Source organism: Cyanistes caeruleus, unplaced genomic scaffold (genome assembly GCF_971803275.1).
Source record: "Cyanistes caeruleus unplaced genomic scaffold, bCyaCae1.hap1.1 HAP1_SCAFFOLD_65, whole genome shotgun sequence".
NCBI lineage: Eukaryota > Metazoa > Chordata > Aves > Passeriformes > Paridae > Cyanistes > Cyanistes caeruleus.
Window position 1 is genome coordinate 872,646 of NW_028255884.1, and position 16,443 is coordinate 889,088.

Sequence of the window (16,443 nt, forward strand, 5' to 3'; positions counted from 1 at the left end):
AGGTCACGCTGGGAGCACGGGCTTCTGCCCTGGTGACATGGCAGGGACAGGAGGAGTGGGATAGAGCACCTGTTGGGGCTGATGGCAAGGCCGTGTTGCTCCTGGCATCCCTTCCAGAAGGCATTGAGATCCTCTGGCATCTCCAAAGTGCTGAAGAACACTTGGAAGAGCAGATGCACAAAGAGGCGGGGGAAATGCACTGTCACTACATGTGGGACACAGGGCATCTGAAGGATCTTCCACATCAGCACAGTTGCCTGCAGAGGACAGAGAACCCAGAGACAGTGCTCAGTGCCGAGGTGTCCGGGTGTCAGGGCCTGAGTGTGGCAGGGAGAGGTCAGGGGAAACCCTTGGGGAGCATCAGGCCTGGTGCCCCTGAAGCTGCCCCTAGGCCAGGTTTCAGCCTGGTGCCTGAGGCAGGGAGATGCAGTGGGGGAAGGAGGAAACAGAGCTGCTGAAGACACAGCTGGCCATGGGCTGAGCAAAGGCCAGTTGCAGAAACTCACAGCCAGGGCAAAGACACCCGTGTTGTCCCCATCAGAGGTGCACGTGCTGTGCTCTGGCCAGTTCCCCAGCACATCGAGGACTATCAGGTATGCCTGCTCCGCTGTCCTGGGCGAGCACAAGATCGTCTTCCACATGGTCATAGCAGCTCTGTGGGGCGACAGCTCTGTCTCACGGGGGTCTCAGACACATCCCCGTGGCCTGGGCAGCAATGGGGAGCTGAGCTGGCTGCCAGCTCTGCCTCTGCCTGCTGCCCCTTGCCAGCAGCAGCACCCAGGCAGCCCAGCCCTGCGGGGACAGGGCCCAGAGGGGCCATGGCATGGCAGCAGGCTCAGGGGCCGATGGAGCAGGGCTGGGAAAGGTCCCAGGTACACAGGGCCCTGGAAGTCTCTGTTGGTCAGACACCTGGGCCAGGCTGTGCAGGCTGATGGGCTGAGGAGCCCTGAGCCCTCTGGGCACGTGGGCCCCGTACCTGTCACACGTTGGGGCCACACGCAGGAGAGCAATGACCACATCAGTGGGCTGTGCCTCGCTCAGATCCAGCAGGGTCCTGTTCAGCCTGTGCTCAGAGAACTGATTGGCCATGAGCCACTGGTGGATGTACCTCACCATGGCAGGCACCTGGAGAAGGCACAAGGGGAGACTTTGAAAGCTGCCACAGGGAGTCAGGAATGTCCCCAGCTTCCCCAGAGGAGTGCTTCCCTTCTCACCACGCTGCAATGGCCTCAAAGGCTTAGAGTGATCAGCAGGTGTGGCTTGGGAGGCCAAGTGATCCCTGGAGGATCAAACCCTGGCCACAGGCTGCTTACTTGCTTTTGACTGTAAAAACCCTCCTCTACAAGCATATCCAGCAGGGCAGCAGTGGCCTTGGTGTTGAAGATGTACGAATATGGTCTGACCCCAGTGGCCATGGCGCTGGTCCCTTCCTCCCGAATTCTCTTGATGAAGTTGCAAACCAGCTGTAGGAGAAGGGCAGGAGACAGAAACATCGGGGATGTTCCATGGAGTGCTCCAAGCGTGGTGCTGGGCTGAGCAGTGCCAGCAGGCCCAGCCCAGGTGGGGATGGCTGCAGGTACCTGCGCTGCTCTGTGGAAGCGGCCACGGGCAGGCTCCTGCTCTTGTGTCTTTTCCATGGCTGCATCTGGCAAAGAGCAGCCAGAGCTGAGGGGTTGCGGGAGAGGCCGGAGAACACAGCCCAGCCCTGCACTCCCCAGGCAGGGACAGCCCTGGGATGGCTCAGGGGATGGAGCACAGCCACTGCTGGGGGGGCAGCACCAGTCCCTCTTTTATCCTGTCCATGGGTGTGTCTCCACAGGACAGGGTGGGATGGGATGAGATGGGATGCAATGGGATGGGATGGGGCCAAGATGGCCGCAGGCACCAGCCCTGTGGCCCAGCTCTGCCACTCACCCTCCTCCAGCGGCTGGAACTGCTGCACCTCTTCAGTCTCTGGTCCTGGGGCAGCTCCAGGGCCTTCTTCCTCTTCCTCCTCCTCCACCCAGGCCAGCTTGGGCACTCTTGGGGGTCGCTGCTCCGTATCTTCTTCAGGACTCTCCCATCCTTTCCATAGGAACAGCACCAGGGGATGGCATGGCATGTAATGGGATGGGGCCAAGCTGGACACAGGCACCAGCCCTAAGGCCGAGCTCTGCAACTCACCCTCCTGTGGTGCCTGGAACTCCTGCACCTCTTCAATCTCCTGTGCTGGGGCAGCTCCAGGGCCTTCTCCTTCCTCCTCCTCAACCCAGGCCAGCTTGGGCACTCTTGGGGGTCGCTGCTCCATGGCAGGGACTGGATTTATGGTACTTGCAGGAGAGATGGCTTGGAAAAGCTCAAGTCAGCAAGTCCTGCAGTCGTGCCTGGAAGGCACCTGCAAGACTGAAGTCCTGGCAAGACTGCAGGACAGCGAGTCCTGCACTGGGGTCTTGAGGGCTCCTGCCACAAGGACAGGAGGCTCCTTGACAGGGATTGTGGTCTGGTTTCAAGGGCAGTGACTGCAGGGATGGGCGATGCCTCAGAAAAGCTCCAGGTCACCAAATCCCACAGTCTGCCCTTGAGAGAACCTTAAGAAAAGAAGCCTTGGCAAGGCCGCAGGTCAGCAAGTCCCGTGGTCTGGCCTCGAGGTCACCTGTAGGAATGACGGCTCAGAAAAGCTCCGGGTCCGACACAAACGAGTGCGCTGTGCGGGGGCTCCTCACAGCACCGCTCTGCCGCGTCCTGTCCCGTCGCGTGCACTGGGCACTGTGGCATGGCCCTGTCACCGCCAGCTCCTATGTCACCACATGTCACAAAGGGCCCTCTGACACCCTGTCCATTTCCATCCCATGGTGACCATGTGTCACAAAGGGCCCTTGCACACACTGCCACCTGCCCTTGGGCTGCCCCCATCCCCCCCAAAGTGGCCCAGGTTGGAAGGAATCCCTTGCCCAAAGTGTCTTAGACAGCCCAACAGGATCTTTAGGAACGCCTCAAACCATCAGCAAACGCTGCCCTGCTCTGCAGGCTCAGGGCAGCAGAAGGAGCCCCCAGGGCTGCCGACGCAGCCACAGCAGGAAGGGCACGGGGCCCGTCACAGAATCTGGCACGGCCTCCTTGGGACATGTCCCGGCTGGTGGCCATTCTAAATTCACAGGTGTGACACAGACAAGGAACATCTGGGCCAAGGCACGAAGTGTCCACTAGAATGTATTTTAGCACATTAGAAAGACTTGGGAGGAATCCCAGAGGGTCATTTTTCGAAGCAAAGTGATCTGATTAAATACTGTAACCAACGGTAGGCTTGGTAAAAATTAGAAAGTGGTGAAAATGGACTGCCTAATGGAACTTTAAATGATCATCCACTGTTACAGTTGATGTTATTTTTAAGAAAAGAAGACAAATGAGACCAAGTGATATGTGCAGACACATTTTTTTACCCTGAAGAATAAACCTGAGTGGCACAAAGAATATGGCTTTGATTTAGACCCCCAGGAGACTTTGGTCCTTCCTTTGGAAAGAGATAACAGGTGGAAAATAAAGAGATGTTGTTCAGCATGTAGTTTAGGGCAGAGATGTTTGAAACTGGCAAAAAAGCGCGAGGAAGACACTGTTATAGATGTCCAAGACTCACAGCCGAGTTATTCCAGGCCAGCGCTACCTTCCCCCTCAAGCAACCAGTCCTCTCCCTCAATTAAATGAAAGTGAGAATGAGATGAATAATCCTGGTGAGGGGACAAGTGTGAGGATGCCAGTGACAACATGTACAAGGAATAAAACCAAGAAAGCTTTGCCTTTAGTCACCCCGTTAAGGCAAATAGTGGGTCCCACAGGAGAAGCTGTGTGGGTGAAGATCCCCTTTTCTACTGGTGACCTGAATAACTGGCAGGAAGAAGTTCATAATTATAGAGAAAACCCTAGCAAAGTGGCAAAAAGATTGGAGTTAATAGTCAAGAACCGAGACCCAGACTGAGGTGATTTCATGATGACAGCGCTAAGGAAAACAGATAAGGAGTTGGTGATGAAGATGGTCAGAGCACATGTGCAGGGAGAAATTGCTAGTGGAGCCTTACAGGGTACAGTGGACCAGTTGTTTCCTATTGTAAACCCTTTGTTGGGCCCGAATGATGCCAAGAACTGTGCGATGTTAACTAGATACTGGGAACTGTGGGGGCCGAGGAAGCAGCCAATGCTGTAGCCACTCTCCCCTGGAGGAAGAGCCCATAGGAGGCTTTCACTGACCGCTCTCCCCCAGAGGCTAAAGGCCTCGATGGGGAGCTGTCATTTTTACAGCCACACGTTAAGTGGTTCCCAACATGTCTTTCCCCCTGTATGCATATTATTTTTACTCTGTTGGCCCTTCCCCCTTGTTCCACCCCTGACTCCTCAGACCATTGTCCCTGCTGCTCCACCCCACCCCCTGCTTTTCCCATATAATCCCTGCTCTCACTGAGCCTGGGCCAGTTGTTGTCTCTGGGACCCTTCAGGAGAGAAGAATAAAGACCTCCTTGGAACCCCACACGGTGCCTCCCGTCTCTTTTCTTCGGCACCACCCGAGGAACAGTGGCCATTCCAAAAGCCCTTTGAAGGGCTCGCAGCTGAATCCCGGGGGCAAGGCAAGCGTGCCTGTGCGCCCAGGGGAAGTGCCACAGGAGACGCTTCCCTGGGAAGGTCACGGCACCCTGACCATCTCCGCTCGCCGCGACAGGTGGGGCCCAACAGGGAGCTCTGCCAGCGGTTCCCTGGTTCCCTGGTTCCCTGGAGAAGCGTCTCCTGCAGCACCAGCTGCAGAAAGCAAGTCGCTCTTGGGTCTGTCACTTCCCTGAGGAAACCCCATCGCGTTTTAGCAAGGGCTATCCAAGGGGACACCGGGACCCTCCTAGGACCATCCGGGGAGCGAGGAGAAGATTTCCCCAAGGACCAGCCAGTGGGTGACACCACACCCAGCAGTTTTGGTTCACCCAGTGGAGGTGGAAAAAGATGCTAAAATCAGGATTTGGCCTTTCTGGGAGGGTTTTGGAGACAGTTTTTTACCCACGGGGAACAAAATCCTTCCTGGTTTTAACAAATCCTTTTGGAATGCTGCACATGACTCACCTGGGCTGGGAGAAAATGGGAAAACATCTGGGAAAATCATAGATTTCCCACTTAACAGCTCCATCCCTTTGGAATGCTGCACATGACTCACCTGAGCTGGGAAAACCTGGGAAAATCCTGGAACACACACCTGAGGGAGAGGTTTGTTAATCCTGGCTCATCCCAGGAACTTCCATTCCTCAATCCAGAAAGGATGGGTTAGGGAGACCCGCAGTCTGGGAGTGCCTATGACACCTCCTAAAAAAACGTTTCCTTGCTTTTCCAATTCCAGAAAGGAAATTCCTGTATTATTTTCCATCAGGAAATTGGGTTAATTAAATTAGTGCAGGCTTTTCCACCAGCATTCCAGTCCTTGTCATTCCAGCAGTTCCACTAATCTCGATCCCAGGTGTGATTCAGAGGGTTGGGATTTCCTGGTCCTGAGCAACAACGTCTGCAGTGGCACAGGAAACTCACAGCTCATGGGAACAAACTTTCTGTGTGACTCCAGAGGCCACGACAAACCTGAGTGGTTTCCCTCCCATCCCCCAGCCCTTCCTGGCCCCAGGGGCTGATGGCATTTGTGCTCCCTCAGGTTCATCTCCCCACAGCAGCACCATGGGGGTGCTGACGCCTGCTCTGGGCAGTGCAAACAGGGGCTCCTGAGCCAGTGCTGCCGTGTCTGTGCCTGCAAGGATGCGGCACCTCTCTGAGCTGGGGGAGAGGCCAGGGCTGCACAGGGGGATGTTGTTGGCAGCTCCATGAGGACGCTCTGGGACGCTGCCCTGGGGTGTCCAGCACAGTGGGGATGGATCAGCCCCTGCTCTGCTGCTCCTTCCCATCTCCCCCAGGGACCTTGCAGAGCCCCAGCCATGCTGTTTGCCCCCAGCCTGCCCACGGCCACCCTGGGGCTGCTCACGGGGGTTTTCTGTGCTGAGCTTTGGCCTGGCCGTGTTCTTGAGAGAGCCTGGGCAAGGAGCCTGGAGCCCCCAGGCCCTGCCCTGAGGCGTCAGCGCTGCCCCAGCAGTGCCCATGGCCTGTCCCTGCTGCAGCCCCGGCACTGCCACCCCCAGGGCTGTGCCCGGCCCCGAGAGCACTCAGGCCCTGCAGCAACACCAGGGCCAGGAGGGCAGCGGGGCAGTGGCACGGGAGCAGCACTGGCAACACCAAGTGCTGCTGCTCCTGGGCACAGCTGCTGTGCCAGCACTGATCTGCCCCCAGCTCTGCACACAGACACTGCTGCTGCAGCTCCAGAGAAGGGAACAAAAGGGGCATCTCTGGAGAAAACTTTGCTGGGAGATTCTTTAGTTCATTGAAAGCCACCAAGAGCACAGCCCCTCATTGTCACAGTCTGTGGCCTCAGGCAAGGTGGAGAGAAACAAAATGAGAAATGGCACAAAACAATGACATTTTATTGAAGACAATTTTAAAACACAAAACTAATTAAATGAACCTCCTAAATGAAACCACCAAGAAGTATCAAAGATAAGTTTTATTACAAGTTATTTGCAGGAATTGGCCAGCAGTTTAATGTTTCTGAAATGATCCAGTGATCATTCTCCACACTGCAGCCTTGAGCTCCTGGTTCCTCAGGCTGTAGATGAGGGGGTTCAGGGCTGGAGGCACCACCGAGTACAGAACAGACAGTGCCAGATCCAGGGATGGGGAGGAGATGGAGGGGGGCTTCAGGTGAGCAAACAGGAGAGTGCTGATAAACAGGGAAACCACAGCCAGGTGAGGGAGGCAGGTGGAAAAGGCTTTGTGCCGTCCCTGCTCAGAGGGGATCCTCAGCACAGCCCTGAAGATCTGCACATAGGAGAAAACAATGAACACAAAACAGCCAAGTACCAAACAGACACTGACAGCAATGAGCCCAAGTTCTCTAGTGTAGGAATTGGAGCAGGAGAGCTTGAGGATCTGAGGGATTTCACAGAAGAACTGTCCCAGGGCATTGCCATGGCACAGGGGCAGGGAAAATGTATTGGCCGTGTGCAGCAGTGAATAGAGAAAGGCACTGGCCCAGGCAGCTGCTGCCATGTGGGCACAAGCTCTGCTGCCCAGGAGGGTCCCGTAGTGCAGGGGTTTGCAGATGGACACGTAGCGGTCGTAGCACATGATGGTCAGGAGGAAATACTCTGTTGCAGCACAGAAAACAAAAAAAAATACTTGTGCAGCGCATCCTGTGTAGGAGATGTGTCTGGTGTCCCAGAGGGAATTGTGCATGGCTTTGGGCACAGTGGTGCAGATGGAGCCCAGGTCAGTCAGGGCCAGGTTGAGCAGGAAGAAGAACATGGGGCTGTGCAGGTGGTGGCTGCAGGCTACGGCGCTGATGATGAGGCCGTTGCCCACGAGGGCAGCCAGGGAGATGCCCAGGAAGAGGCAGAAGTGCAGGAGCTGCAGCTGCCGCGTGTCTGCCAATGCCAGCAGGAGGAAGTGGCTGATGGAGCTGCTGTTGGACATTTGCTGTGGCTGCACATGGGGACCTGTTCATGAAGAAAAAGAGCAGTGACAAATCAGGAGAGACTGGGACTCACCCACCCTTGTTCCTGCTCTGGGAAAACTTCACCCAGGTCCCTGACTGAGCTCCAGCTGTGCTGTCTGTGTGTTCCAGGAACAGCCAGGCCTGTGCCTGGGCACTCTCCAGGAGCCATCCCTGACCTGCCGCCCTGGGTTTGTGGCCATGCAGGAGAGGGACAAGGCTGGAAATTCAGGATTTGTCAGGGGAATCACTCCTAATGCAGGAAGGTTTGTTGCCATCTGCACACACTTCTAAAATATGGCAGGAGTTGGTTTTAGGAATTGTCTTCCTACCCACAAATCGTTCCTGCTTCTCTGAGGTCAGAAATCCCCAGCATTTCTGCTGCACTCAGAATTTCCCACTGAGAGATGTGAGAGGCAAAGGATTCCCTGTGGCTTAGGGAAGGTGAGGGGCTGGATGGGCTTGTTCCCAACTGCCCTGGGTTTGCACCTTTGGCTGGAATCAGAGCACAATCACACTCCTGTGTCACCCTGGCATAAACCAGACCCTGCCCAGAGCAGAGGGATCCCTGAATGTCTCACCCTCTCTATAGGTCTCTGGGCAAGGGCTCAGCACCCCCCTCTGCCAAGGACACTCACGGCTCCCTTGGCAGAGCCAACAGCATTTCCTCAGCTGTGGCATCTCTGCCCTTCCCCATGGGACATTCAGGGAACTCTGAGAGGCTCTGGCACAGATTTGCAGCCAGGAGGGCAGCTCAGAGCTTGGAAGGACACAGCAAGGAGATCCCCAGGTGTGCCCATGATGGGATCTCAGGGAGGGGGCTCAGCTCATTCCCCTTTGCCATGGACTGCTTTGCCCACAGCCCCACAGGTCACAGGGAAGCTGGGACACCCCATTCCCATGGACACACCTGCCTGGCAGCAATCCCAAGGGCAGGGCCTGACTCAGCTGCTGCAGATGCCAGAGCCTCCCTGAGAGCCCCAGATACCAATGACAATATCAGAGCAGTGCATTTAGGCTGTTTAGGAGCCTCCCCGCAGAGAGACTGAGCACCCAAACTTACAATTCTGGCATCTCTGTACATGTTCAAACATTACTTTGCAGATTCTGGTGTGTCCATTTCACCTCAGAATGTTCTGTGATTCTGGGAATACAATTCCTCTTCTGCTTCTCTCATCCCCCTGTTATCTAAAATAAAAAGAGAAAAAAAACTCCTTGCAACAGTATTGGAACGATATAGTAAGAAACAGAATTTTGTTGGAAGCTTCCAGGTGTCCCAGTGGGGTTGAGGCACACCCGGCCCCTTATTTCAACAATTTATTAAGGTTGATTAATTAGGATATTTAACAGAAACATTCAATAGGAGATTCAGCTGCCCCAGTTACACATCCCTGAGTCAACCCATTGGAGTAGGTCCAAGAGTTTCTTTGCCCCACTTTTTGTTATGACTGCTCACATTCTGGTTACAAAACTAAATGTTCTTCTTGTAGCTCTTCTCCCTGATGATAAGACTATACAGTAGTTCAGAAATGTATTTAGAAGATCAGATTATTGTTCTAAATCTAAGAGAAAGGTTAGGAAACATACTAGAGTTAATTAAGGATAATAGTTATATAAGTGTGTACTAGTAATTTTATAGAGTTAATGGAGGATTATAATTTTATAACTATATAGTAATAGTTTACACATTTAAAATATATTAAAAATATTTAAAAACAAAAGTATTTTTGTCATCATCTTAGCTTTCCCACCCTGCTTAAAGCAAGAAATTGAAAACAGTCTCAGGAAAGCTCCTGATCTTTACAACAGTCTCAGCTTCTTTTGGGAAGTGTCCTCTGGAGCTGTGTCCAGGCAGGTCTGGATGGAGCTGGGAGCAGCCCTGCCCCACACAGCCCCTCTCAGCAGCAGCCCCTGCCCTGCTCAGGGTGGCTCCTTCCCCCCACAGCTTCTCCCCAGCGCTGGGAGCAGCTCCCCGGGCCGGCTGAGAGCTGTCCCTGGCAGGCAGCAGAGTCCCTGCCCCAGCACAGCGCCCTGGGCTGCAGGACCCTGCTCTGCAGGACAGCCCTGGGCACCCCTGGCTGCTCTGCACAAGGGACAGGCAGAGAATGTACTCACAGAGTCTGTAGGCACTGGCACGTTCCAGCTTTAGGAGATGCCTCCAGGAGCTGCAGCTGCATTGTCCTGCAGCCAGAGGCTTCCTGTGCCAAGGGCTGGCAGGGATTCTGCCCCAGGCACTTCTCAGCACCTTCCCAGCCCTGACTGATTGAAGCTCTCTGTGCCTCTGGGCTGTGCCCAGGGTGGCTGCAGGCAGTGCCCCAGCCCTGCTGGGCTGGCAGAAGAGCTGCTCAGCAAGAGAAATGTGCTTTTGAAGCTCTTCTTGGTTTCCAGGAGCTGCCTCTGTGCCAGGAGCCCGGCCCAGCTCAGCAGCACACACAGCAGCAGGACTTTAATGACCCTTTTGAGGCTTTGTGCTGAGGCCCTGAACATCAGCCCCTGACAGGGAGGGGAAGAAAGCTCTCAAGAACTCCAAGTCAGAATCCAACTCCAAAGTTTCTTTCACTTTTAATGGGTCCCACTGAGGGATGTGACTGAGAAAGTGTCCCCAGGCCCCAGGCAGAGCAGAGAACTGGAGGCACTGATGACAGCTGGGGACAAAGAGAAGCCAAGGCTTGGTGCCCTGGGCCACAGCAGCCAATGCTGTGCCAGCAAGGGCTGTGAGGAGACACCTTGTCCTGAGGCCCTGGGGCCTCCTGGCACAGCCCCAGCAAGGCTGGCCACTGTCACCCCCTTGGCCTGCCCTCAGCATCCCCCCTAGCCCACATGCCAGTGGCCTCAGGGATCTGCTGGAAGGAGTCCCTGGGGAGCCTTGCTCAGGAATGGCCCTGGGGGCTCCTTCATGCTCCCAGGGACTGCAGCTTTTTCAAAGGACTTTGGCTTTTGCTTTGGAGTCTTTGAGAGCTTTGTGCAATCCTGGCCTCCAATTATCTGCTGTAATTAGTCCCTTGAGAGCCTTTGTCAGTAACAACACTCAGTGGGGCTCATTAATGCTTCAAGGTACTTCAGGTTCTTAAGGCACTTTCCTTTTTCCTTCCCACCCTGAGTCTCTGAGAAGTTTGTGCAATCATGGCCCCAATTATCTGCTTTAACGAGTCCCTTGGGAGCTCTGCATTGACACTCAGTGGGGCTCATCAATACTTTGAGGTACTCAGGGCTTTTTCAGCTACTTTGGATTTTCCTTCCCACACTGAGTCTCTGGGAGGTTTTTGTGCAATCCTGTCTTCCAGTTCTCTCCTCCAAGGAGTCCATGAGGAGCCTGTGTTGGGGATGGACCTCAGTGGCACCCATTAATGTCTTGAGAAACTTTGGGTGTTTCATCTGACTTTCACTCCTGGAAAGGTTTGTGCAATCTCCTCTCAGGCCCTGAGGTTCAAGGGCTCAGCTCCAAATGCACCACGGGGCTCATTAGGATCAAGCAAGTCCTGAGAAACCATGGCTGTGCCTTGATTTCCCCCTGGTCTTGTTCCGTTCTTAGGAAAGTTTCCTACAATAGTTATGGAGAAATAGTTCAAAGAGCTTCTAAGAAATATCTGTTCCTATTTTAAAGGGTGTCTTTTATTCCTGTTCCCTTTAGAGCAGAGGTGATTGCAGCATTCAGTGATAGATATTGATCCAGGGTCTCTCCTAAGGAGGTCTGGCCAGGTCAGAGAAGCTGTGCCTTGAGGTCTGACCCAGTGGGGACAACCTTGCTCCACATTCCCCAGCCCCATCCTGTCTCTCCTCCTTCCCCTGGGACCTGCTTTGCTCACAGAACTGGCTGCACTCAGGCAAAGAGGGGTTTTCCTTCTTTGATTTTAGCAATCTAAAACTGCTGAGTTTCCCCATGGAAAACAGACACCCTCCTCAAGTGTGTGCCAAGGCCAAGGTGCCACCAAGGAGGTTCCCCTTCCCCAAGGCAGAACCACACAAGGAATGTTTCAGACACACAGGGAGTTCTACAATAAACACAACCCCAGAGTTGGCTGAAGGCAGAATTAGAGCAGCTGCTGAAGGACAGAGAAGCTTTGAACTCCTTGCAGCTGAAAGCACCAAGTGGGTTGTTGGGAGGTGTGTGAGTGAGGCAAGAGTGAGGGAAGGGAAATGCAGAGAGCCCTGGAAGTGTTTCTGTGCAGACAGGCTGCTGCAAGGGCAGCGTTGGACTTCTCTGGACTTCTCCCCAGTGACCTCTCAGAGCCCCCTGAGATGTCACACAGACACCTGGGATGTCACAGCCCACTCAGTGGTGTCACACAACCTGCTCTGGGATGTCACACCACATTTCTGTGATGTCACATCTCTTCCTATATGCCACAAAAACACCTTGTGATGTCACATAGCGTTCTGTGATGTCAAACAGCCACATTTGATGTCATAGCTCACTCTGTGATGTCACAGTCAGCACTGTGATGTCATACAACCTGTCCTGAGATGACACATGGCTCTTCTATGATGTCACTGCCCACTCTTGAATTTTATAGCACAACCATGTGGTGTCACAGTCTTCTCAGTGATGTCACAACCCTCTCTGTGATATTCTCTATCTAACCTCTGGTGTCACAGTCCTCTCCGTGATGTCACAACCCACTAAGTGATATCACCCAGCCCACACTGTGATGTCATGCAGCTACACTACAATGTCACAACCTGCACTGTGATGTCACAGATCTCCTCTATGATGCTGTAGCTGCTCAGTGACCTCACACAACAAACTCTGGGATGTCACAGCCCCAGCTGTGACCTCACACAGCCCACTCAGAGCTGTCACACAGCCCCTTTCTGACATCACAGCTGCTCTGGGGCTCCAGGACACAACCACAGAGGTGCTGCTGGGACACAGCCCCCTCTGGCACATCCCACAGCCCCTGCCAGTGCTGAGCCCCTGGCAGCTCTGTCTGGGCCTGCTCTCTGTGTCCCTGAGCTGCCCTGGCAGGGCCCCAGCCCTGCTGGGCTGTGCTCAGGAGCTGCTCCTGGCCAGAGCTGTCTCTCTGCAGCGCTGCCCTTGCCAGGAGCTGCCTCTGGGCCAGGAGCCCGGCCCAGCTCAGCAGCACAGACACAGCACCAGCACTTTCATCACCCTCTCGGGCCTTTGGGGCTCTTGGCATCACACTCAGTCCCTCAGAGTGTGCTCCAGAAACTCCTCAAGAGCTCCAAGTCAGATGGAAACACTGAAGTTTCTTGTAGTTGAAATGAGAGACACGAGTGAGAAAGCGTCCCCAGGTTCCAGGCAGAGCAGAAGACTGGAGGCCCTGATGGCAGCTGGGGACAAGCAAGGGAAAGGTGTCTGTGGTGCTGAGCAAAGCTGGATGTGTTTCAGGAATGGCAAGGGCCAAGGGCTGAGGCCCAGGGCCAGCAGCCATGGCCAAAGGGCTGCACAAGTTGCCTCTGGCAGGGCCTTGCAGCTGCACAGCCCAGGGCCCTCAGCCTCTACCTGCTGCTTATGTGATGAGGCCTCCAAACCTCATCCTGGATTTTTAGGTCCTCTCCATGGTCTGTAAAAGTGGAAACACTGGTCAAAGTTATTTTCTACCAAGTCTTGCATTGACAGGGATCAATATCATTAAGCTGAACAAGAATGGATTTAGATTTGATAGAAGGAGGAAATATTTACAATCAGAGTGGCACAAAACAACAACTGCTTTTCCAGAGAAATGGATGCCCCATCCCAGGACTGCTCCCAGAGCAGGAGCTCTGTGCAACCTGACACAGTGAAAGCCGCTCCCCTCCCCAAGGATGGAATTGCTGTTGTGTGGGTTCTCTGATGTGCTGGGTGCCCTCACAACCCTCCTGGCCAGAATGTCTGCTGAGGGCCAGCCAGGCTGCTGCAGTGGCACTGACCTCACAGCCATCACCACTGCAGCCATGTCCCCTGGGCCTGGCTCTCCCCTTTCCTCTGCCCCTGCCTTGCCTCTGCTGCCATGAAGAGTTGTTTCATTATTATCTTGTCCCCAAGGTGCTGGGGCCAATTGCTTCCCAGTCAGGCTCCTGGAGCAGCAGTGGCTTTTCAGAGCCCAGCCAGAAATGAGCCCTGAAGCAGCAGCTCTGCAGTGCTGGCTACCAGGCCGGGGTGCCAAGGGAGCCTTCTGGCCATGGCCTGGAAGCAGCTGCTGCTGCCAAGGTGCCTTTGGTGCCTCAGGCTGTCCCTGGCACAGCTCCCAGCACGGCACTCTGCACTTGTGCCCGAGCCCTTCCCTGGCTTGGGGCTGGCCTGGGGCTTTTCCTGCAGTGGGATCTGCCCTGGCCATGGCACAGGAAAGGCAGTTCCTGCTGGAGCAGGAGGCTGTGCCTGGAATGGGCTCAAACAACTCCAGCAAGGCCCTGTTTACTTCAAAATTGCTTCCTAGAGCACTGTAGTCTAATAATTGTTATAGCTCCTATACTGTTTAGTAAATAACTCTTTTTCTTTATTTACTCTGTGGTGCAAATAAATCTGTCTAATCATAAATCAATCAATCAATCAATCAATCACTCAGTTGTATTTGTATAAATATATCTCATACTCAATTTTTAGTCTTATGGGACAAGATGCATTACGATTCACTTCCACCTGTCCAATACATTTTACGCATAAACCTTTGACAAACTCTGGGGCTGGGATTGGATCTCCTCACTTAGAAGGAATTTAAAAGTCTAGGTGCTCTGGAGGGGTTTGAGGATCCCTGGTGGCTGCTGGGTGTCATGACTAAGCAGGAGTTTCTCCAATAAAGAAATAAAGCTTTTGCCTGAAGCTCCCACTCTGCCCATGACAGGAAGCCCTGGGAGTGTCTGTGACATCCCAGCTTTTGGCAGCCTGGGGACTCCTGGGATGTCACCGTGGATCTCCCGGGAGTGCCTGTGACAGAGCAGTGCCTTTGCAGCCCAAGGTCCCCTGGGATGTCACCATAGAATTGCTGTGACTGCGTTAGAGCACACGGCTCTTCAGCATCCCCAGAAACCCCTGGGAGGTCTCTCTGGAGCCCCTGTCTCTGGCTGTGACATTCCAGCTCCTGAACAGCCTGGAGACTCTTGGAATGTCCCCATGGAGCCCTTCTGAGGGCCTGTAAAAAATGTGATCCTTGGTAGGCAACCATCACCGGCCCCATGTAGCGATGGTCTGATTCCATGGCAACTATCACCAGGACCTGTTGCCATTGTCTGTTTCCATGGCAACCATCACAGCCCCTGTTGCTATGGTCAGTCCCTTGGCAGCTCCATGGAGACCCCATGCCAGGGGTGGTTGCCATGGACACCAGCTCAGGCCTGGAGCCAGAGCCCGTTGCCATGGCAATCATTTGCCATCCCATCCCCAGGCTCATGGGATCCCAGAGCCACAGAATTGGCTGAGTTGGGAGGGAGCCATGGGGATCCTCCAGTCCAACTGCTGGCCCTGCACAGGACACCCCAACAATCCCAGCCTGGGCCTGGCAGCGCTGGCCAAACGCTGCTGGAGCTCAGCCAGCCCTGGAGCTGGGAGCCTTCCCTGGGGAGCCTGTTCAGTGCCCCAGCAGCCTCGCGGGAAAAACCTTTTCCTCACATCCAGCCTAAACCTGCCCGCCTCAGCTCCAGCTGCTCCCTCCACTCCTGTCCCTGGGCACCAGAGGGAAGAGGTTCCCGCAGCCCCCAGCCAGGGACCCGCTCCCAAGGCTGCTGCCATGGCAACCAGGCCTGGCACCAGCTGGGATGCTCGGTTTCCACAGGCTGGGCTTCAGGAATGGCATTCCCCAATTTCCTGCTCCTGCTGAAACCTTGCTGCTGCTCGCTTCCCTCCCACCTCCCATGGAAAGCACAAAAGGCAAAGATCCCATGCTGGGAAAAGAACAATATATTGAGAACAGCCATGAGATGAGGAATTAACATAAACAGAAATAATTTTGATAACAGAAGGGATAAGACAAATTATTTACAGGGAAAACTAATAAACAACCTATTGGCTCTTCCTGGCCATGTATTTCCTCCTGCCAAGAAAGGACACTCTTCTCCTCTGGTTAGAGAGAGGGAATCCTTTTCCGGCCCCTGGCAATGACCTGAGATGGGATTGAATATAATGACAGGGCCATGGCCAGACTCTCATGTTCTTTGATCTCACATCATGACATTGCCATGGGCAGGAAGAGGGACAGGTGTCTTCCCAGCATGGATCCCAGGGAACATGGAACACCAGGTCTCTTTCCAACATGGATCCTCCAAGGGGGGATGAAGCTGGAGCAGTGAACAAAGCTCTTCTTGCACTTGGGGCACTTGCAGGGCTTCCCTTACTGGTGCCTCCGTTGGTGTCTGGTCAAGTGAGAGCTCCGGGTGAAGCTCTTCCCACACTGGGGACACTTGTAGGGCCTCTCCCCAGTGTGGATGCGTCGGTGCCTGATGAGGTTGGAGTTGTGCTTGAAGCCCTCCCCACAGTTGGGGCAGCGGAAGGGCCTCTCATCCGTGTGAATCCGCTGGTGCCTGAGGAGATTGGAGCTGCTCTGAAACCTCTTCCCACACTCAGGACACTCATAGGGCCTCTCCCCAGTGTGGATGCGTTCGTGGATGATGAGTTGGGAGTTGAAACTGAAGCCCTTCCCACATTCCCCACACTCGTAGGCCCATTCCCCAGTGTGGATCATCTGGTGGCAGATCAGGCGGTTGCTCCGGCTGAAGCTCTTCCCACACTCCAAGCACTTGTAGGGCTTCTCCCCATCCTGAAGCTGCTCATGGACCACCAGCTCAGAGCCCTGGCTGGATCTCCGACCGCCTTCCCGGCACAGGGTGGGTCTTTCCTCCTCAGAGCACCCTGGGATGGGTTTGGAGCCCCTTCTCCTGCGGGACCTCTGGGGATTTTCCTCCCCATTGGATTCCTGCACTGTGGAGCTGCTCAAAATTGCCTCTTGCACGAGTTTCTGCCGTGGGGATTTGTCCTC

General features: G+C 54.5%; 2 protein-coding genes across 6 annotated transcripts in view; both read right to left on the reverse strand.

Annotated features, from left to right (window-relative positions):
* Positions 1–16,443, reverse strand: part of LOC147647110 (maestro heat-like repeat-containing protein family member 7) — a 48,508-nt gene that overhangs the window by 3,260 nt on the left and 28,805 nt on the right. The window contains exons 2-8 of one of the 5 annotated variants that reach the window (XM_086872456.1): positions 2,164–2,738; positions 1,915–2,064; positions 1,581–1,645; positions 1,314–1,463; positions 977–1,125; positions 507–654; positions 70–257 (exon numbers count right to left, since the gene is read on the reverse strand). In XM_086872456.1, the coding sequence (XP_086728582.1) occupies positions 70–257; positions 507–654; positions 977–1,125; positions 1,314–1,463; positions 1,581–1,645; positions 1,915–2,064; positions 2,164–2,287 (974 nt within the window). In that variant the 5' untranslated portion in view covers positions 2,288–2,738. Of the gene's footprint in view, positions 1–69; positions 258–506; positions 655–976; positions 1,126–1,313; positions 1,464–1,580; positions 1,765–1,914; positions 2,065–2,163; positions 2,751–16,443 lie in introns of those variants that run through there. The other 4 variants (XM_086872455.1, XM_086872457.1, XM_086872459.1 and 1 more) reach the window with 4 other exon arrangements.
* Positions 6,344–10,438, reverse strand: LOC147647111 (olfactory receptor 14J1-like). Its single transcript, XM_086872482.1, has 3 exons — positions 9,650–10,438; positions 8,598–8,722; positions 6,344–7,538 (listed from the first exon to the last, which is right to left on the reverse strand). The coding sequence occupies exons 2-3, from the start codon at positions 8,626–8,628 to the stop codon at positions 6,583–6,585; spliced, it is 987 nt and encodes a 328-aa protein (XP_086728608.1). The 5' UTR covers positions 8,629–8,722; positions 9,650–10,438; the 3' UTR covers positions 6,344–6,582.